Source organism: Motacilla alba, chromosome 14 (assembly GCF_015832195.1).
Source record: "Motacilla alba alba isolate MOTALB_02 chromosome 14, Motacilla_alba_V1.0_pri, whole genome shotgun sequence".
NCBI lineage: Eukaryota > Metazoa > Chordata > Aves > Passeriformes > Motacillidae > Motacilla > Motacilla alba.
In genome coordinates, this window is record NC_052029.1 from 15,160,805 (window position 1) to 15,183,119 (window position 22,315).

Genomic DNA, 22,315 nt, shown 5'->3' on the forward strand with positions numbered 1-22,315 from the left:
AGATCTTAGAGGTTAATTAAATGTTTTCCCCATCTTTAATTAAGGGAAAACTAGTTAGTAGAGATTAAAGTAATTTCTGCAGCCTCCCGTGATGACCCTCGATGGCTGCAGGTTTGAAAAACTCTTGAGGTTATTGAACTGAAAGGGCAGAGTTGGGTAAATTGTGGAGAAGCTGGAATTCTCCTGCTAAGGGTTAGGAAGGCCCTGCCCTATCAGCTGGGCCACTCAAGGAACGTGGGAAGGTGATCCACAGCCCCCTCCCTAAGCCAGGAGCTGGCATTTATTCAGAACCGCTGCTGTTCCTTGTTGTGCTCAGCTGGGAAATTCCTGCAGACTCTTTTCCACCTCCAAAACATCTCCCAGGATTGGGGTTCGCTGCCCAGCCCTCCCCTGGCCACCAGGGACTGCGTCACCCCCAGAACCCTCTGGCTGCACGGCCCAGAGTTTTCCAAAGGTTTCATTCTGGCTGGATCCACAACCCCCGTGCACACAAACCCACGCTCCCACCCAGAAGGCTCCCAGCTCACGGAGATCAGCAAGGCTTATATGGAAGAATATTTAATCTGCTCAGGGAGGGGAGAGGGCTCAGCTGAGGTTTTATTAAATAGTTCTCTCTACTCCAGAAAAGTCCGTTTCTTGCCAGAAAAGGTCCGATATAAATTAGAACAAAGGGAGGAGGGTGCTGGTGGGGTGGCCGTGGGCGTCCCTGGGCCACAGTGACCACGGGCATCCCTTGACCACAATGACCACAGGCATCCCTGGGCCACAGTGACCACGGGCATCCCTTGACCACATTGACCATGAGCAAACCTGGATGATGATGACCACGGGCATCCCTGGGCCACAGTGACCATGAGCATCCCTTGACCACATTGACCACAGGCAAACCTGGATCATGATGATCACGGGCATCCCTGGACCGTGATTACCACGGGCATGCCTGGACCACAGTGACCATGGGCATCCCTGGACCGTGATGACCACGGGCATCCCTGGGCCACAGTCCTGGCAGCCCAGGTGCCAGCCCGGCAGCGTGCCCTGGGGATGGGCTCAGTCCCACCCAAAATCCTGCCCTGTCATCTGGTAGAACTTCATGTTGAAGGGTCTGTAGAACTCCCGCAGGCGCTGCACCACCTGCCCGTCGATTCTGGGGTGCGGCCTGCCCTTGGATTTCCCCAGGCAGCGGGGTTTGCTCCCCCCCTCCGGCTTCTTCAGGCAGGGAAAGCCCTTGGTCTGGTTAAAGTAGAAATGCCTGTCCGTCACCAGCCTCTGGAGCCCCAGGAAGTCCTGGACACGGCCCATCTCCCCGGCAGGGTCGCTGACCAGCCTCTCCCCGCTGACGAAGAGGAACTTGGAGAGCGGGAAGAACTGCAGCCAGTTCTCCAGGTGCTTGGCGTAGATGCCGATCCTCACCGCGCTCCAGCTCGTGTCGATCAGTCCCGTGCTGAGGTTTTTGAAGGCCAGGGCCTGGAAGCTGGGGATGGAGGGGTTTTTGGAGAGGGTCTGCGTGTAGTCCGAGATGGCGCGGGTCACCGGGTTCCTCACCACCACGATCAGCTTCGTGTCCCGCGACATGTTGTGGATGCGCCGCGGGGCCTCCTTGGTCACAAAGTAGCTGGGGGTCTTCTCCATGGTGATCTGGCCCTCCAGGGTCCGTGGCATCAGGCTCCTGAGGACACAGGGACACGGTCAGGGCTCAGCTGCTCCCCCCTGATGTCACGACAGGTGGGACCAAGCCCCAAAACCCGGCCAAGAGTGTTCAAGGGCTTCCCAACCACAGCCACATCTCTCCTTTCCCTCCTGCCCCACCTTGTCACACCCCCCCGGTCGCCTCCTCATCTCCAAAACCGTTCCTAGGGGTCCCCAAGCTCCAGCCTCTCTGCCCGTCTCAGCATTGCCGTTGTCCCCTCCGGAGGTCCCTAGGAAGGAGCTCCCTGTCACCCTGCAGGCTGCTGTTCCCCCTCGGAATTCCTTCCCAGCCCTGGAAATCCCTCCGGCCCTTCTCCTGCCCCAGCCGCAGTGGGTGAGGGGTGAGGGACATCTCAACACAAACATTTTGGGACGGGGCTGGTGTTCATCCCTGCCTCCAGTCAGGTTTCGTGTCCTGGAGGTTTCAGCTCTCCCCGGGGGATTGCAGAGGAAAATCCCGGGAAATCCCACCCCGGGGGGATGCCCGAGCACCAGCTGGGAATGGAGATGCCCGGCAAGGCTCCCTCCTCCTCTGCCTCCAGACAGGGAGCAGTTAAAGCCAGAAAAAGACTGTTTCCTTTTCAAAAGGAAGGCAGAAAAACCCCGAGGGCCCGGCCATTGTGCCGGGGAAAATTCACTGCTCTGATTGTTCCCCCGTGCACTTTAATGAGGCATTAATTGCCGCAGAAATTACCCAGCCGTGTCACCCCGTGCGACAGAACAGCGTCCTCCCTGCCACCAGCACGGGCACCTGCCCTCGCACCGAGGAGAGCCACACAATCCTGGGGTGTTTGGGACCTCACCGGTCACCCAGTGCCACCCTGCCAGGGCAGGGACACCTTCCCCGTCCCAGGGTGCCCCAAGCCCCGTCCTGGCGTGGGACACTGCCAGGGACAGCCGCAGATTCTCTGGGACTCGCGTCCCACTGCTGCTGTGCCTGGCAGGGAGCTGGGGACAGGGACGGGGCTGTGCCCAGCAGCATCTGCTCCTTATGTCATGGGAAAAGCTTGAGGTTTCTGGGATTTTTCCCCTGGACTCAGGAAAGAACACTTTATTAAAAGCATTTGTGAGCAGCGCCGGGCCCCCACAGCTCCCTCCCCGAACGACAGCAGAAGCCACTTGTGGCTTTCCCCCTCCCCTACACTTTTATTGTCATTTTTGCACAGCGCCAGCGTTTCTAGAGGCATTTCCTGTCCCTGGTGCCCTCACCTGGCAGCACAGCCCCTCTGTGTGGCACCCCTGGGATACCCTGCAAGGACCCAGGGATCTGTGTGGCACCCCTGGGATACCCTGCAAGGACCCAAGGATCTGTGTGGCACCACTGGGATGCCCTGCAAGGACCCAGGGACCTGTTTGGCACCACTGGGATGCCCTGCAAGGACCCAAGGATCTGTGTGGCACCACTGGGATGCCCTGCAAGGACCCAAGGATCTGTTTGGCACCGCTGGGATGTCCTGCAAGGACCCAAGGATCTGTTTGGCACCACTGGGATGCCCTGCAAGGATCCCTGGATCCCAGGGCAGCCACGCCTGCTGTGCCCATCCTTCCCAGCGGTTTTTCCCCAAATAACTGCACTTTCCAGAGGCTGACTGACAGCTCCTGCTGGGAATCACCTTCCCGAGCAGGGACTGGACCTGGGCCGCTCCAGAGCCAAGGAAAACCCAGGGGATGGGGATGGGGGTTCAGGGGGAGCACCCCGCAGCTCCACCCGCCCTCCCGTGGGCTTCCCGCCCAGCCAAGCCTCCTGCACTCGAATTCCGTGCAGGAAATGCCGCAGGGCTTCCCAGGCTGCTTCCCCAGCTTCTCCCGGCACCTCCTGAGGGATTTCTGAACGGCTCCATCCTCATCCTCATCCTCACCCCACCCAGCCCTCGCAGCAAAGCCGGGCTGCGGCTCTGAGCCAGCCCCGCTCCTCGGCGGGCAATAAATTGGATTTTACCCCAGCAAACACGGGATGGGGCAATAAATTGGATTTTACCCCAGCAAACACGGGATGGGGGAGCTGGAGAGGCCAGGCTGAACCCCAGCCCGGCCCTGGAACACCCCTCCTATCCCTCCCCGTCCTGCACAGGGACATCGGGGCCGGGCTGAGCCCCCCAGAGCCATCCACAGCCTAATTACAGCGTAATTAACAGAGGTTTTAATGGGTTGGGCGGGGTCTCCAGCGGCTCCCGTGGCTCTGATGGGTGCGGGGACCCTCAGTCCCCGAACGGCCCGGTCCCAAGGACACCCCGGGATCCCCTCGGGAGCCCCAATTAATCGTGCAACGCCTCCTCTTCCTCAGCCCCGGCGCTCCCAGCTCCTCGCACAATAATTAAACATTTCACGTTTTCATTAACGCCTAATACTGGCCCTAAATGAGCGCGGTTAATTATTGATAACACCCCGCTCCCTCCAGCTCTGGCTGAAAGCGGCCGAGAGCTGAGCCGGCTTTGGTGGGCTCCGCTTTAGCCCAAACATTAGAAATGTTAATTAAATGTACAGTTAATTCCTCTTGACCCTGAAGAGCGCGGTGGGAACGCCGAGCAGCGCCTGCAGGTACAGCACACGGCAGCGGGGGAGCCTCGGGAGGAGCTGGGATTTCCAGAGGAGCCTGTGTGCCCCGCAGGAGGGATAAATCCCTTCTGCCTCTCTATTAAGCTGATAAATGTTTGTTTTTAATTAATAAAACAGCTGGCACTTGCGAGGCATCGGAGCAGGGGTTTCCTACATGGAGACATCCAACACATGAACATGCTTCCTGGGTTAAGGTAGCACCCAATAAATTACAGCAGATAAAATGCTGATAAAAATGCAGAAAACTGCATTAAATGGTGATTACCAGCCGCAGCAGGCAGGGAATCAAAGCAAACTTCAAAAACTGGGCCAACAGAACTTTCCAGAGTTAATTGCTCCACGATTCCTGATGATGTTTGGAGCAGAACTCCTCCCAGCAGCGAGCTGAGAGATCAGGGGATGCACTCTCAGGAGATAAATGAGCAAAGAATCCCTGAGTTATCACCCAGGGTGGCTCCAGCAGGAAATGAACTCCATCCCAGCCCAAAGCAGGAGGGCAGCACAGGCTCTGCCTGCCGCTCATCCCCTGGAAACGCCAGGCAGGGACTTCCACAGGGATGCAGCTCCAGCCCGGGCTGGGAGAGCCCAAAACCCCAGAGCAGCCACACGTGGGAGTGAGGGGCGCCGTGGGGCCAGGGGGAGGGTGACACGGGGCCAGGGGGATGGAAACCGTGGGGTCAGGGTGATGGGTGCCACGGGGTCAGAGGGATGGGCGCCATGGGGTCAGGGTGCTGTGGGGTCAGGGGGATGGGCGCCATGGGGTCAGGGTGATGTGGGGTCAGGGAGATGGGTGCCATGGGGTCAGGGAGATGGGCACCATGGGGTCAGGGTGCTGTGGGGTCAGGAAGGACGGGTGTCAGGGGTCAACTGGGAAAGGATGGACCAGGAGGGAAGAACTGGGAAGGGATAAAATCACAGAATCACAGAATTTCTAGGTTGGAAGAGACCTTTAAGATCATCGAGTCCAACCCATGTTCTAACACCTCAACCAGATCATGGCACCAAGTGCCACATCCAGTCTTCTTTTAAACAAATCCAGGGATGGTGACTCCACCACCTCCCTGGGCAGATGATTCCAGTGTTTGCCCACTCTTTCTGTGCAAAACTTCCTCCTCAATTCCAGCCTGGATCTCCCTTGGGGCAGCCTGAGACTGTGTCCTCTTGTTCTGTCAGTGCTGCCCGGAGAAAGAGAGCGACCCCAGTTGAGCACAGCCCCCCTTCAGGAGGCTGCAGAGAGTGACAAGGTCACCTCTGAGTCTCCTTTTCTCCAGGCTGAGCCACCCCAGCTCCCTCAGCCGTTCTTCACACGGCTCGTGTTCCCAGCCCCTCTCAGCCTCGCTGCTCTCCTCTGGACACGCTCGAGCCTCTCAACGTCCCTCCTGAACCGAGGGGCCAGCGCTGCACAGAATGGGAAGGGATGGACCGAGAAGGAAGAACTGGGAGGGATGAGCCGGGAGGGATGAGCTCCCCAAGCCGCCCGGGACCAAATTAGCCCGCGTTCCTTTTTAGCCTAATTACCGAGCTGCTCCCCCTCGCCTTCCCCAGCGGGTCCTGGCAGAGCCCCCCCAGCGCTCCCCACCCCCGAGCTGCCTCCATTCTTCCTGATTCTTTCCCCAATTCAAAAATGTGCAAATGAGGCCGCGGCTTCCCAATCAGGCCTGGCCGGGAGCTAATTGGCTTTAAGCAGGGAGACCCGAATATGCTAATGAGGGCAGTAACAAGGCTGGGATGCGCCTGGAAGGGGAGCCGAGCCCTGGGCTCCACCACGGGCTGCCTGAGACACGTCAATTAACAAGCAGGCAGATAATTTATTAATGCTCCTTCGCACCCCTCTGCCCTTTGCTCCTAATTACCGTTTGATCCATCAAACAGCGGCGGGGCTTGGCGGGTCGTGCTCCCAGCTGGAGCATCCCCAGGGGCCTCTCCTGCCCCCCAGAAGCTCCAAAATCCCCTCTCGCCCCACAGAGGATCGCGGCTGGGGGGTCCCCGGCCCACACAAGGACCCCAGAGCTCTCCCAGTGCCACACCACGGGGTCCCTGGGCTGGATTCTGGTGGATAGAGTCCCAGAGGAGGAGGAAGAGGCGGTGGGTTGTGCCACCCTGGAGGGTGTGAGCCCCCCCCAGCCCTCCCCAGGGGCTGCAGGGCACTGGGGGGGCAGCCCTGGGGGCTGGGGGGGCTCAGGGAGGTTCGGGCTGGACGTGGCACCCGCATCTGGAGATGGGCAGAGAAGGCAAGGGGAGAAGCATTAGAAATTTGCATTTCTAATGATTTCTAATGGCAGCGCTGCTCCCAGCAGCCACCCCACACCGGTTACTAACCCCCACGAGAAGCGGGGCTGCTTTTCCCACCCAGAAATCTCCCAGAGCCCTTTGGGATCCCAGGATTCCCGAGAGGAAGGAGGGGAAAGGGCCGTGCCCCCCCGACCCCGCGGTCCCCACACTCAGTTCAGTTCCCAAACCCCAGAATTTCCCTCGCGTTTCCTGCCCGTGTGCACGGCCAGAGGCTGCAGTGATGGGCAGCTCCGGGCCCTGCAGGGTGTTTTCCTTGCCCGGTTATTCCAGCCGGGTCGCTGGGGTGAAAGGTGGATTGTGGAGAGCAGGAATCGGCCTCGATCAGGGCACAGCTCCTCCCCCGCGGTGCAGAAGGGGCTCTTTGGTCTCTAAATGGGGTTTGGGATGAGCCCTCCTCACCCTTCTCCACTGTGGAGCAGCTGCAAGATATGGGGTGACCCCAGAAATGCCACCTGAGCTCCCCAGTGACACTGCCAGGAGCCCCTCACAGCCAGCGCTGCTGGGACCGTCCCTGATGGGGTCCAAAAAGAGCCCCCAGGGGCTCCTCATCCCTGATGGGGTCCCGAAAGAGCCCCCAGGGACTCCTCATCCCTGATGGGGTCCAGAAAGAGCCCCCAGGGGCTCCTCATCCCTGATGGGGTCCAGAAAGAGCCCCCAGGGACTTGTCCCTGATGGAGTTTGAATAACTGTGAGTGAAAGCACAGCTGAAGCCACTGCTTGGGTAAAAACAGGGGGGAAACAGAACAGCTCCATGAATCCCCAAAAACCCCCCAAAAAATGGGGTCTGGCACATGCCCAGCCGTAATGGGGCACTGAATCCCCAAAAACCCCTCAGGAAATGGGGGCTGGCAGGTGCCCAGCTGTGATGGGACACTGAGTCCCCAAAAACCCCCCAGGAAATGGGGGCTGGCAGGTGCCCAGCCATGATGGGGCACTGAGTCCCCAAAAACCCCCAGGAAATGGGGGCTGGCAGGTGCCCAGCCATGATGGGGCACTGAATCCCCAAAAACCCCTCAGGAAATGGGGGCTGGCAGGTGCCCAGCCATGATGGGGCACTGAGTCCCCAAAAACCCCCCAGGAAATGGGGGCTGGCAGGTGCCCAGCCTGGCGTGCCCCGGGGCTGGGGCTGTGCCCGGTGAGGCCAGCGCTGCTCGAGCAGCTCTCCATCCCTCTGGAATGAAGCCCCTCAGCGTGGCAGCAGCCGGGAATCTCCTCTCCTGGGTGGCTCCCCGGTGTCCCTTTGATTGCCGGAGGGGACAGCCTGTGGCAGGTGTCCTGCCTGTGACCCGGGCCAGCCCAGGGCTCTGATCTCTGGATGACCCTTCCCAGCAGAGCCCGTGGGTCCCGCTCAAACAGCTTGCAGATGAAGGAGCAGCAGACTGGAGATGATTTATTCAGGAATTGAAGGTTCAGTACCCCTTTTAAAGGCTGTGCCTCGCCACTGTCAGCCTTCATTGCACACAATTAAAGGCCTCGCCTGCCCCAGCCCCCGCTCCTGCCTTCCAGGAGAAGGAAATCAAACAAAACCAAACCCCCCTCGCCGAGCCCCGGCCCCGGGGGGCTCTGCCGAAGGACTCGGGAGTGGCCCTGAGCTCCAGCTCCAGCCTGGGAAGCTGCTCCAGCTCCATTCTCTGCTCGGGATGGGGGATGGAGCCCTTGGGTTTGCTCCCTGTTCACAGGAGGGGATGCTCGGGGTTGGAATCCTGGTGGCTGCGGGAGAAAGCTCCTGCAGCTGGAGCTGCACTGGGGAGGATTTATCCCTCCTCCTGGCTATCCCTCCTTCTGGCTGTCCCTCATCCTGGTTATTCCTCATCCTGGCTGTCCCTCCTCCTGGTTATTCCTCCTCCTGGTTATTCCTTCTTCTCTTTATCCCTCATCCTGGTTATTCCTTCTTCTCTTTAATCCTTATCCTGGTCATCCCTCATCCTGGTTATTCCTTCTCGTTATCCCTTCTCCTGGTTATCCCTTCTCCCCTTTATTCCTACTCCTAGTTACCCATCCTCCTGGTTATTCCTTCTTCTCTTTATTCCTCATCCTGATTATCCCTCATCCTGGTTATCCATCCTCCTGGTTATCCATCCTCGTGGTTATTCCTTCTTCTCCTTATCCCTCATCCTGGTTATCCCTTCTCTTTATTCATCCTCCTGGTTATCCTTTCTCCTGGTTATCCCTCCTCCTCATAATCCCTTCTTCTCTTTATGCATCCTCCTGGTTATCCCTTTTCCCCTTTATCCCTTCTCCTCTTTGTCCCTCCTCCTGTTTTATCCCTCCGGAGCACACTCGGCCCCTCCAGCAGCTCCATGCCGGTGCCAGCCCAGCTCCAGTGTCGCTGTCCCACCCGGGCGGGGAGATGGGGATAGCCCGGCTCGGTGGGTGGATCCCTCCCCTGCCAGCCCCCGAGCTGCGGGGAGCGGCTCCGGCAGCAGGAGCTCGATGGAAAGCTTCCTTCCTCTTAGGAAAGAAAGGGAAGAAACCCGCTGGCGGCGGCGCTGGGATAATCCCTTTGCAAGGCAGTAAATTTCCCTGCAGCTCCCCCGGAAAGTAATCCTGCGGATTATTGCACCTTTCAGCACAGGCAGCCTTTGAAGAGCCTCTCCCCTCGCCGTGGATCTGCTGCTTTATGACCTGACCCGCTGTCTGGGCAGGGGAAACACAAATTACCCTCCTCTGAACCTGCAGCACGGGCGCTGGTGACAGATTTTATCCCCCTGGGAACCGGGCTCCTCGGGAGCGCCGATAAATCGGGGAAAATTGCTCTGGGAGCTGCTGGGGAGGGAAGGGAACCCCCACTAACCCTGACTATCCCCAGGTTTCTTTAAAAAAATCAGGAAAACAATCCCCAAGACCGCTCTGTCTAAAGCGTTTGGTGTCAATTACAAATGTAAAATTTACACTCGTTAGTTGTCACTACATGATCCCCTCACAGCAACAGGCCGGTCCCGCCTGGTTTCACACCCTGGTGGAGGAGAGGAAAGGCAGAAAAAGGTCACAAAAGTCATTGGGGTTTCCAGGTTTACAGACAGCAGACAGCAGAAACAGGAATTCTTCCGCTTCCTGATGCTTGGCTGAGCAGAAGGAAAAGGAAGGGAGGGACCCTTTCCACTGCCCCAGGTTCCTCCAGCCTGGCCTGGGACACTGCCAGGGATCCAGGGGCAGCCACAGCTGCTCTGGGCACCTGTGCCAGGGCCTGCCCACCCTGCCAGGGAAGGATTTATTCCCAAAATCCCATCCATCCATCATCCTTCCATCCATCCATCCCTCATCCATCCATCCATCATCTACCCATCATCCATCCATCATCCATCCATGAATCCATCCATCATCCATCCATCATCCATCATCCATCCATCATCCTTCCATCCGTCCCTCATCCATCCATCCATCCATCCATCCATCCATCCATCCATCATCCATCATCCATCATCCGTCCATCCATCCATCATCCATCCATCATCCATCCATCATCCATCATCCATCCATCATCCATCATCCATCCATCATCCATCCATCATCCATCCATCATCCATCATCCATCCATCATCCATCCATCATCCATCCATCATCCATCCATCCATCCATCCATCCATCCATCCATCCATCATCCATCATCCATCCATCATCCATCCATCATCCATCATCCATCCATCATCCATCATCCATCCATCATCCATCCATCCATCCATCCATCATCCATCCATCATCCATCCATCATCCATCCATCCATCATCCATCCATCATCCATCCATCATCCATCCATCATCCATCCATCATCCATCCATCATCCATCCATCATCCATCATCCATCCATCATCCATCCATCCATCCTCCATCATCCATCCATCATCCATCATCCATCATCCATCATCCATCCATCATCCATCCATCCATCCATCATCCATCCATCATCCTTCCATCCATCCATCATCCATCCATCCTCCATCATCCCTCCATCATCCATCCATCATCCATCATCCATCCATCATCCATCCACCATCCATCCATCATCCATCATCCATCATCCATCCATCCATCCACCATCCATCCATCATTCATCCATCATCCATCCATCATCCATCATCCATCCATCCATCCATCCATCCATCATCCACCCATCTATCCATCCATCCATCATCCATCCATCCATCCATCATCCATCATCCACCCATCTATCCATCCATCCATCATCCATCTGTCCACCTGTCCGTCCATCCATCCCTGTCCCAGTGAAGCCATTCACTGTCACCATCCCTCCCTCGTTGCCACCTCCCAGGGGACACTGCCTGGAGGCCCTCCCAGCCCACCCCTGAGCCACCCCTCCCAGCTAATTAGCGCAGCCTAATTAACCGGGGCACAGCAGGTGGCAGAGCATCCCCTCTGCGCCCGTGGCTCCCGGGGGTCCCTTCCTGTGCCAATCCCGGGGTGCAGGCGAGGGACACCCCCAGAATTCCTGCCCCTCCCGGTGCCGCAGGTGCGGGAGCAGCGGGAGCCCGGCAGGGAGGGAGGAAGAGGAGGAGGAGGAGGAGGAGGAGGAGGAGGAGGAGGAGGAGGAGGAAGAATTCTCCACACGTGTCTGCCAGAGCCAGCCCCTCCCGCTGCCGGCCGTTGGCAGCTGCCCTGATCTGCTCAGCAGCTGCTGAGGGCAGCACACGTCCCCAGAGCCATGAATAATTTCAGGGTATTTGTGTTTATTTGATCTCAGGATGGGGCAGAGCCTGGCGGAGCCACGGGAAGGGGCAGCCAGGCTCTCCAGATGGCTCCAAGGCCACCGTGGGCAGGGCTGGCTGTCCCCTGGCTGTCCCCTGGCTGTCCTGCTCCTCACCCTTCTCCTGCACAGCCAGGGGATGGAGGAAGGAGTCCCCAACAACTTCCAGGGAATAGAAAAGATCCCCCAGCCCCACCGTTCCTAACATGACCCATTCCAACGGTTTTAGGTCACTTATCCAGTTTCTCCTCTTTCCAAAGGACAAAAACGAGCACTTGGTGATCTCTGGGCTCCCATGCCACGTTTGGGGACACCTGTGACCCCAGCCCCAAACCCCTATTTGGGGACACCTGTGATACCAGCACCAAACCCTGTTTGGGGACACTCCTCTGTCCCCCAACACCAAACACCTCACCTCATCACGCCAGTGATGCCAGCACCAAACCCTGTTTGGAGACACCTGTGACCCCAGCCCCAAACCCCTGTTTGGGGACAGACACCCTGTGTCCCCAGCATGAAAACCCTGTTTGGGAACACCCCATGTCCCCAGCACCAAACCCTGTTGGGGACACCTGTGATACCAGCCCCAAACCCCTGTTTGGGAACACCCCATGATGCCAGCCCCAAACCCGTTTGGGGACACCCCTCTGTCCCCAGCCCCAATCCCCTGTTTGGGGACACCCATGACCGCCAGGAGGCCGGGCAGAGGGGGCACAGCGATGCCAGGCTGCTCATGGGCTGGCACGCGGGGCTGAAATGTGCTGAGGCAGCAGTGGCAGAGCCCTGGTGCCCGGGCACGGGGCATCCAGACGTTCCCATTCTCCCAGGGGATGGAGGGGCTGCAGCTGCCTGGCCCTGGCCCGGAAGGGGCAGCAGCTCTGCAGAGCCCCAGGTTTATCCACCTGCAGGTGACAGTCCCCCTGAGCCCCGCAGGGTCACCTGCAGGGACACAGGGACAGAGCCAGGGGTGCCCAGCCCTCACTGCCCCTTCCAGGCTGAGCGGGGCAAGGAGCCACAACTCCAAGGAGAGAGGCTTAGGGTCCCCAAAAGCTCCCAGGTGACAACAAACCATCCTCTTGTCCCCCTCCCCAGCACCCCACGGAGGGGGGACCCCTCTTGTCCCCCTCCTCAGCCTTGGGGGCTCACAGGGAACGTGTCCCCCCAGACCCCCTGTCCTGCTGTGTCCCCCCAGAGCCGGTTCTGCCTCTCCCCAGCCCCATGCCACACGTGTCCCACCCCAGGATGGCTCCAGGCTGGGGGAGCTCCTCTGTCCCCCCTCCTCCAAAGGCCAGGGCTGGTTTTTATGGTGTTTGTCTCAGGCCTGACGCTGTCACGCTGCTCTCGTTGGGATGGAAAAGAAAATGCATCCAGTTTTCCACAGAAACAACAAAGATTCCCCATCTGGGTCAAATTTGTAATCCAGCCGGAGGAAGATGGGAAACAAATTTAGCTTTTTTTTTTTTTTTACTATCAGAAAAAGCCTCATTTCCTGGCGAGGAGCTTCGCCCACAGCATGGCAGGGATGGGAAACACCATTCCCAAACTCCTCTGTGCCGTCCCATCCAGTGGCAGGGAGCTGGGAGAGGAGCCCCAGCACGGAGCAAAGGGCTCTGGTTAAATCCTTGTGGTTAAATCCTTCTGGTTAAATCCTTCACCTGCTCAGCCCCTCACCCTGCCCCACAGCTGCTGCCTGCACAGGTGAGGGAGGAGCCCCTCAAATCCAGCCAAGCCTGGAGCCCGTGGGAGGCTTTGGGAATGTGGGGATGCTGCTGGGAGCCCCCTTCCCCTGCTCAGCTGGTCCCCGGGTGAAGGAAATCCCCCCCGAGGAGGGAGCTGGGGTGGGTTACGCACTTTGCTGCCCAAAAAAAAGGAAAGCTGTTCCTCCAGCCGTGGCAAAAGGGGCTGTGGAGATGTTGGGAAGGCTCAGGAATGTCCCAGGAGAGGCTGGACGGGGCTTGGAGCAGCCTGGGACAGTGGAAGGTGTCCCTGCCATGGCAGGGGTGGCTCTGGATGGGCTTGAAGGTCCCTCCAACCCAAAGCACTCTGGAATTCCAGGATATCCTGAATTTTCTGCAGCTCCTGGAGCTCAGGTGATGGAGATGGGGGCTCCATCTGTCCTGTCAGTGCTCCCTCCCTGCCTCCCTCCAGCAGGGACGCTGGGAATTCCCTAACAAAACCCTTCTTTTCCCTGGAAAAGCTTCACTTTGTGGCAGCTGGAGCTGTTTGTGGGGAAGAACTGGATTTTGCTTCTTTTTAGCCTGGTTTCCTAAGGAAGCGTGGCTGGAGCAATCACACGCTCTGTCTGTCTGTCCGTCCAGCTGTCTGCCCTGTCGGATCCCACCGGCCCATTCCAGCTGGATTCGAGGGAGGACGAGGATCAAAAATAGGAATTCCTGCACATTTCCAGGGAAAGCTGCAGCTGCGTGGTGGCCAGGACCCCGAGCACTGCCAGGGCCCAGGGAGAGGACACTCCAGCACAGCCCGGAGCCAGCAGCCCCACCCGGTCCCCACCAGTCCCACCAGTTCAGGCTCCCCAGTTGCCCTGGGCAGCTGTGCCGGGGCTGGGCAGCGTTTCCAGGGTGGAATTCTTCCTAAAATCCCACCCAAAGCTGCCCTGGGCCAGCCTGAGCCTCGTCACCGAGGAGCAGAGAGTGACACAGGGTCACTCTGCTCCGGGACGGGGGACACAGGACCCCGGGGGACACCCCTCTGTCCTTCGGCAGGGGATTGTCCCCTGGGGTGGGCAGATGGACAGAGGGACAGGCAGCAGCACGGCCCGGGAAGTGCTGCTGGCTTCGATCTGGGGGAGAGGAGACCACAGGGATGGGATGGGATGTGGGGCTTCTCCCTGGGGACAGGGACACCACAGCAGGGTCCCAGCAGAGCCCCCGGGCTGCTGCCAGCCTTGGCACCCCCGCCCTGTGCCAGTGGGCACTGGGAGAACCCCCCCGGAATGCCAAGGGTGCCAGCAGCAATCCTGCTCCAGGATCAAATTTACATTTTGGGGATTTAAAGTCGTTCTGAAAAGTGACCTTGCAGCAAATTGGTTTTTCCCTGCACAGCAGCAGCTTTAGAGCAAAACAATGCAACCCCAGCCCTTCTTCGGGCATTCCCAAATAGTGTTTTTCTCCCCCCCCCGAGTTGTTGTGAAAATTTTAGATCAGAAAACGTGTTGGGTAAAAATATTCAATTCCCCGCAGCCTGCAGAGCCTCATCAAAAATCCATTTGAAGTATTACTCTCAAATCCCTCATGGCAATGGGATATTTTAAGGTCAGTTAAACTTATTATTCACTCAAGATTTGCTTTCAGGTCCCTGCATATTTCAAACAGATTTTCCCCTCATCTCTAACCCAACCGTGTTACAAAAAGCCCTTTCCTCCTCCCCCCTCCTTTTTTTTCTTTTCCTGAAAAGAAAAAAAAGTTGTCAAAAGAAAAGATCCTAATCAAAACCAGCTTCTGAAGCCTTAAAAGCTGCTACAGTTTGTACTTGTTACCCAAAAACACGGAGGCTATCTCCAGATCCCCAAATCCCCTGGCTCCCAGAACACTGAATCTGCTCGGGAAAGAGGAATTAACTCCAATTTGTTTTCCTTATTTGCAATTCATTTCCTTGCAACAGGCTTTGGGACACAGGTTTAGTTTTTTTCTCCCTTTCCTCAAAGAAGAAAAAAAAAAAAAGCAACTTCCAAACCTGCAGCCTGGGTTATTTTGGGATTATTTAGGATTTCCAGCTTGATGGAGCTGCAGTTTCTGCTCCCACCATGCCCTTCCCCTCACAGGTACTTCTGGTTGGGTTTTTTTTTACATAAAGGTCGTCTAAAAAATACAATTTTTACATTTCCCCTAAACCACAGATCTCCTTTTCCAGCCTGGACAGGGGAAAGCTCCAGGGAGAGCTCAGAGCCCTTCCAGGGCCCAAAGGGGCTCCAGGAGAGCTGGAGAGGGACTGGGGACAAGGGACAGGACACAGGGAATGGCCTCGGGCTGGAAAAGGGGAGGCTTGGGTGGGATATTGGGAATTCCTGGCTGGGAGGGACAGGGATGGATCTCCAGAGGGGCTGTGGCGTGGAATAACATGGGATAAAACAGGGGATAACATGGGATAAAACACGGGATAGCATGGGAAAAAAACATGGGATAAAACATGGGATAACAAGGGACAAAACAGGGGATAACATGTGGGATAGCATGGGATAACACATGGGATAACACATGAGATAGCATGGGACAAAGCAGGGGATAACAGATGGGATAAAACACAGGATAACATGGGATAACCCATGGGATAAAACATGGGATAACATGGGATAACATGGAATAAAACATGGCAAAACACATGGGAAAACATGGGATAAAACATAGGAAAACACATGGGAAAAATATGGGATAAATCATGGGATAAAACATGGGATAGCATGGGATAAAACATGGGATAACACATGGGAAAAATGTGGGATAAAACATGGGATAGCATGGGCTAAAACATGGCAAAACACATGGGAAAACATGGGATAAAACATAGGATAAAACATGGGAAAAATATGGGATAAATCATGGGATAAAACATGGGATAGCATGGGCTAAAACATGGCAAAACACATGGGAAAACGGGATAAAACAGGGAAAACACAGGGGGAAACATGGGCTAAAACATGGGCTAACACATGGGCTAAAACATGGGATAACACATGGGATAACACATGGGATAACACATGGGATAACACATGGGATAACACATGGGATAACCCATGGGATAACACACTGGTTGGAATATGGGATCACACATCCAGGCTGTCCCAGTCACGGTGTGGGATCTCAACTGTTCCACCTTCTCCCACCAGCCCACTCCCCGCCTTTCACTCCCAGCCAGGATTTAGGATTTCTTCCCTCTGACAAGCAGGACATGCAAAGGGGGACCGGAACCCAGAGCTGCACGGGCCGGGGTGGAGCAGGAGGAACGGGAACGTGGCTCTGCTCCAGCAGCAGAGGCTCCCAGCACCTGCACCCCTGCAGGCTTCCCCGGGCAGCAGGAGATCCCACAGCCTGTCCCAGGCAGCCCAGCTGCCACCCCCTCGGGAGCAGAGCCGCGTGTAGCCACGTTTCTCCTCACGGAGAAAAGCGAGGCACGTCTTCCCGAGGACATTTCTGGGTTTCACATCCTGTGAACCTCAGGGAGAGGAAGGACAATTCCTATCTCGTTTGCTGTGCCGAAGCAGAACGCAGCACGGGGGCTGTTCACCCAGAGTGATGGGGTTCTGTTTCCTTGGCCTGTCAGGGCCAGGGGGGTGTGTGTGTGTCAGGACATCAGTGACAGTCACAAGATTCTGTGCAGGTGTGCAGGGCTGAGTGCTCGGCAGATTCAGTTTAGATGTAACGTAACATAGCGTCGTATAATGCAGAATAACATAGCATAATAAAGTCATTAATGAGCCTCCTGATATCAATCATTCCCCCCTGCCACGGGGGTCCCTGCAAATACCACACCCAGGAGCCCTGAAGCTCCTTCAGAGCTGCTCTTTGGGGTCAGGCTGAGCTTCCCCCAGGCAGGAAGATCCCATCCCTGGCTCTCTCCCCGTGGAGATGATTTCCCTTCCCTCAGCAGGACCCAGCAAAGCCCAGCTCCACCTTCAGCTCCACTTTGGCTTCACCTCGCTCTGCCCCGAGGAAGAGCTCGGCGGGGCAAGGAGGGAATTCCATTTCACTGCTCCCGCTGCAGAGCCTCCGGTGTCAGCCCGAGCAGGAGCAGATGTGCAGGGCTCTCCCTCAAAGCCATCCCCGGGCCTCCCTGGATATTTAATCTCTCCTATCTGGGGTGTGAGGGTCAGGGCCGGGTTTCCGTGCAGATGCTACAAATCTTCCCTGCTTTTACCATCACCTTTTAACGAGGCCGTAAATCACCAGGCACTTCTCAGGTGACCCCGTAATTGCCCATTCGTGTCCCCCAGCAGAACTCAGCCCCATTCTCGCTCCTCTCCGCAGCAAAGGAGACCTGCTGGGAGCAAACTGCGGGGCTCTCCCTGCCCCTTCCTCCTCCAGCAGAGCCATCTCTGGGCATCTGCGCCTCAGCTGCAGCGTGGCAGCTCCAGGAGAGGGCGAGGAGCTGATAGGGGAAGATTAAAACAAGGTTGGACGGGTCTGTTCCTAATGCGAGCCCGGCCGCTCGCAGCCTTTGATTGCCACACAAATGAAAGATGGAAATTCTCCGCAGGCAAAGGAATTAATTAACGGGAGAAGAAAGGAGCATCAGCCTGCTGGAGGCCTGGCATCGGTTCCCGGCCGGGTTTTGAAGTGGCAGAGGTTCTCCTCGTTCTTCCCAGGCTGCTCCCCTCTGTCCTGCACGGGGACCGGGGGAGCTGCCCGCACGTGTGGGGCCTCGTTCTGCCCGTCCTGGGCTGGGGTGGCCCTGCTGGGACGGGACAAACCCGCCTGGCTCTGGGGGCACCCCCCCGGCCCCTTCCACCCTCTGCTTTCACCCCGGTGGGGTCCTCAAACCACAGGGAGCCACCGTCCTGCACCGGGCTGCCAGCAGGGCTTGGGGTTTTTATGGCCTGGGAGGTGGTTTGGGGGTTTTTATGGCCTGGGAGGTGGTTTGGGAGATGGTTTTGGGGGTTTTATGGCCTGGGAGATGGTTTGGGAGATGGTTTTGGGGGTTTTATGGCCTGGGAGATGGTTAGGGGGTTTTCTGTGGCCTGGGAGATGGTTTGGGACATGGTTCTGGGGGAGTTTTCTGTGGCCTGGGAGGTGGTTCTGGGGGTTTTATGGCCTGGGAGATGGTTAGGGGGTTTTCTGTGGCCTGGGAGATGGTTTGGGACATGGTTAGGGGGTTTTCTGTGGCCTGGAAGGTGGTTTGGGGGTTTTTATGGCCTGGGAGGTGGTTTGGGAGATGGTTTTGGGGGTTTTATGGCCTGGGAGATGGTTAGGGGGTTTTCTGTGGCCTGGGAGATGGTTTGGGAGATGGTTTTGGGGGTTTTATGGCCTGGGAGATGGTTTGGGAGATGGTTAGGGGGTTTTCTGTGGCCTGGGAGATGGTTTGGGACATGGTTAGGGGGTTTTCTGTGGCCTGGGAGATGGTTAGGGGGTTTTTATGGCCTGGGAGATGTTTTGGGAGATGGTTTTGGGGGATTTATGGCCTGAGAGGTGGTTTGGGGGTTTTCTGTGGCCTGGGAGATGGTTTTGGTGTTTTTGTGGCCTGGGAGATGGTTTGGGAGATGGTTTTTGGGGGGTTTTGTGGCCTGGGAGATGGTTAGGGGGTTTTTGTGGCCTTGTGAGGTGGTTTGGGGTTTTTTATGGCCTGAGAGATGGTTTGGGAGATGGTTTGGGGGTTTTATGGCCTGGGAGATGCTTTGGGGGTTTTTGTGGCCTTGTGAGGTGGTTTGGGGGTTTTATGGCCTGGGAGATGGTTTGGGGGTTTTTGTGGCCTTGTGAGGTGGTTTGGGGGTTTTATGGCCTGGGAGATGCTTTGGGGGTTTTTATGCCCTTGGGAGATGTTTGCATCCCAAATTGTTCCCTAATCTCTGCTGCTGAGGTTTTGCTGCAGGTGAGAAGATCCTGAATGCCTCCAGCTCAGGCTGGGATTGTGTCCAGGCACAGCTGTGCCCGCTCACCTGGCTGTGGCTCCTGGGACAGTTCTCTTGTCTTCAGGACACGCTGGCTTCGAGCAAGAACTGAAACTCCCCCATGCCAAGGCTCCGTGACTCAAAAATCATCAAATCTCTGGGGACTCCGAATAAAATCAGAGTTCCCACCCCGTCCTCCACCCAGGCCGTGCTTTAGTTGCTGCTCAGCTGCATGCACAGGGTGAGAGCTGTCCCTGAGAGCTCCCAGCCGAGCCCGGGGGGTCTCACAGCCGGGTTTCTTTCCAAGAGCATGTCATATAGGACACGAAAGGAGGACACGCTCACTGCTGCTCTCCAGGTGAATAAAAAGAGAGAGGTTTGTTTTCTGACTCTAACATTTCTAGTTTTCCAAAAGTGGCAGTGGATTGGAGGGTGACAGTGCCACCTCTCCAATGACCCTGCACAGACCAGCAGTTCATCAGATCTCTCCTCCTCCATGGAAGAATGCAAAACAATGAGTTATTTACAGGATTGTGTGCGAGGAAGTTTGTTACAAGAATGCAAACATCAGGAGGCTTAGCAAAATCTTAAAAACTCAGGGCGACAGGAGCACTGCTCCCCCTGCTCTGCTCCCGTCAGAAGGGGGCTCTGGGGCTGTCACAGCTGGGTACATCACACACCCAGCTGGGCGTGGAAGCCATCAGCCCCCGGTGCCACCAAACCAGAGCCCCCCCGGGCAGGTGTGTGTTGACACTTGCAGGAATTTGGTCGTGGCGCTGACGTGAGGCTCGCACAGCTGGGCACAGCTGGAGTTAGGTGCTCACTGAGCCTCTCTGAGCCTTTATTTAAAGGCATTTCGACCAGAAAAAAATAAAAATGTTTCCAAAAGGTTTTGCAGCAGTGGAGTGATTAATGCTGGCAGGAATCTCCCCTTGCCAGGCTCTGTGCAGTAATTCCAGCCTGATCAGCTCCCCCGTGGGCCCGGTGTGATCCCTGCTCAGCCCCGTGGGTGCAGGGCACCCTCCCACGCTTCCTCATCCTCCTCAAAGCGGCCACGGATGAATTTTTAATATTGACAGCGAGACCGGAGCTGAGCCAGGCTGTCCCTCGTTATCTGCCGTGTGACGGGACGGGGATCAAACGCGCCGTGGTGCCAGGGTGACACCAGCCCCACACGTCCCTTCTGATGGCACAGGGGGCAATTAACCGGCATGTCACACCCAGGCTAACGAGGGGGGGGTCCCAGCCCCGTCCCCTGCCCAGGGCTGGGGCTCTGAGGCCACCTCTGCTCCCCTCTGGGCTGGGCTGCCACCAGGGACGAGCTGGAGCAGTGGGGCCGTCCCAGTTTGGGACATTCTGTGACACTGAGCTCAGCACAGCAATGTCCCTGCTGCCACCACGCCCCAGGGCTGGGGAGGTTGGGGGGACCGTCCCTGGTGCTTCCCTAAAGCAGCCCAGGGATTTGGGGGGCTGGGGACACCTTCAACTTCACCAGCGACCGGGAGAGAGCGGGGGACGTGATCCAAACTCCCAGAGGGACACAGCCACAGCCCTGGGGGACACCAGTGACCCAGAGCCACCTGCCAGGGGTGACACCAGCCCGGGACTGCGACAGAACCGGAACCCAGCGCGCTTCCATCCACCCCACACCATCCAAACTGAGCTCCCCAAACTCCCTGCACACCTCCTGCCTCACTCCAGCTCCAAATAAACACCAGAGCCGGGGCGGCCAGCACCCCAAAAACCCCGGGAGGCCAGGGCAGGACAGTGCCTGAGCACAGCAGGGGACATCCCTGACCCAAAACACCACTCACACCTAGGAAGGGGAAGGCGAAGGAGAAGGTGAAGTATTGGTTATTGTCTTAAAACAATATTGTTTGTCTTAGCTCTCTCTATGTTACTGTACTCTAAAACTATATTCTATATTCTAAATGCTATATTCTATATTCCATATTCTACATTCTATATTCTGTATTCTACATTTACAGGTGTCCCCTGTCCCTCCTGTGTCCCCAGCCCCTCCTGTGTCCCCTGACCCGCCAGTGTCCCCTGTGTCCCCAGCCCCACCTATGTCCCCTATCCCTCCTGTGTCCCCTGTGTCCCCTGTCCCGCCGGTGTCCCTGTGTCCCCAGCCCTGCTGGCAGCAGCCCAGGCGCGCCCGCGGTTCCTTTGTGCTAGCGGCCCGGGCGGATGCGGGTTTGTCACGCTCGGGCGGTGTCCCCGCGGGGGACGTTCCGCCCGGCCCTCCCCAAAGGCGGCTTTTCATCGCAGAGCCGCTGCTCCCCCGAGCAAAGCCCCGCTCCGGCTCCGAGCGCTCGGCAGCGGCCCCTCGGCATTTTTCTCAGGCTTGTGTGGCTTCGGGAGGTGACTTTGGGAAGCAGGGCAGCGCCGCAGGGACAATAACCCCCCTGTCCCGCCGGGCTGGCGCTCGCAGGAAAAGGCGACAGCCCTGGAGAGGCTCCGGCACGCCGGGGACCGCGGGGACAGCAGCGTCCCCCGCCCCGGGACACCAGTGTGACAGCAGTGTGCCCCCCACCAGGACACCAGTGTGACAGCAGTGTCCCCCTCACCAGGACACCAGTGTGACAGCAGTGTCCCCCTCCCAGGATAGCAGTGTCCCCCCCACCAGGACAGCAGTGTCCCCTTTCCCTGGGACAGCAGTGTGACAGCAGTGTTGTCCCTCACCAGGACAGCAGTGTCCCCCCGGACAGCAGTGTCCCTCCAGGACAGCAGTGTCCCCACGGAGAGCAGTGTCCCCCTCCTGGGGACAGCAGGTGTGACAGCAGTGTCCCCCTCACCAGGACAGCAGTGTCCCCTTTCCCTGGGACAGCAGTGTCCCCCTCCCCAGGACAGTGTCCCCCGGGACAGCAGTGTCCCCCTCGCCGGGACAGTGTCCCCCTCCCCAGGACAGTGTCCCTCGGGACAGCAGTGTGACAGCAGTGTCCCCCAGGACAGCAGTGTCCCCTCCCCGGCCGCAGGCATTGGCAGCGCTGAGCGATGGCGGTGACAAGTGGCCGATCGATGGCGCTGACCGAGCCCCTCCTCGCCGCCGGTAATTGGGAGATTTCTTTTCCACTTGATCGACATTTCCCCCTGGCGGGGTGGCCCTGGCGGGGGATCTGTCACTCGGGATTCCCGGGGAGCTGGGGACACGGGCGGGGTGAGGCAGGTGGAATATTCGGGCACAGAAGCCTCCAGAGAGGGGAAAATCAAACCGAATTAAATAATCTGGTGTAGGGCTGTGGAGATGGCAGAGGCATTTCGGGATCCTGCCCTGATGGGGGCTTGGTTTCACCCCCAGAAGGAATTATGGAGCTGTGGGGTCATGGTTGGAAAAGCCCTCTGAGATCATCCAGACGATCCACAGGGCTGTCAAACCCCCTCAGGGATGGGCACTCCACCCTGCCCCGGGCAGCTGTGCCAGGGCTGGGCAGCCCCTCCAGGAGGAAATTCTCCCAAATCTCCACCCTGAGCTGCCCTGGCCCAGCCTGAGGCCGTTCCCTCTGCTCCTGTTCCTG

The 22,315-nt window shown here is 57.6% G+C and overlaps 1 protein-coding gene across 1 annotated transcript in view; it reads right to left on the reverse strand.

The window, feature by feature from the left end:
- Positions 1-575: 575 nt before the first annotated feature.
- The window catches only part of HS3ST6 (heparan sulfate-glucosamine 3-sulfotransferase 6), a 30,703-nt gene continuing 8,963 nt past the window's right edge, over positions 576-22,315 (reverse strand). Inside the window, exon 2 of the mRNA XM_038151265.1 lies at positions 576-1,669. Within this exon, the coding sequence (XP_038007193.1) occupies positions 1,051-1,669 (619 nt within the window). The 3' untranslated portion in view covers positions 576-1,050. The remainder of the gene's footprint in view (positions 1,670-22,315) is intronic.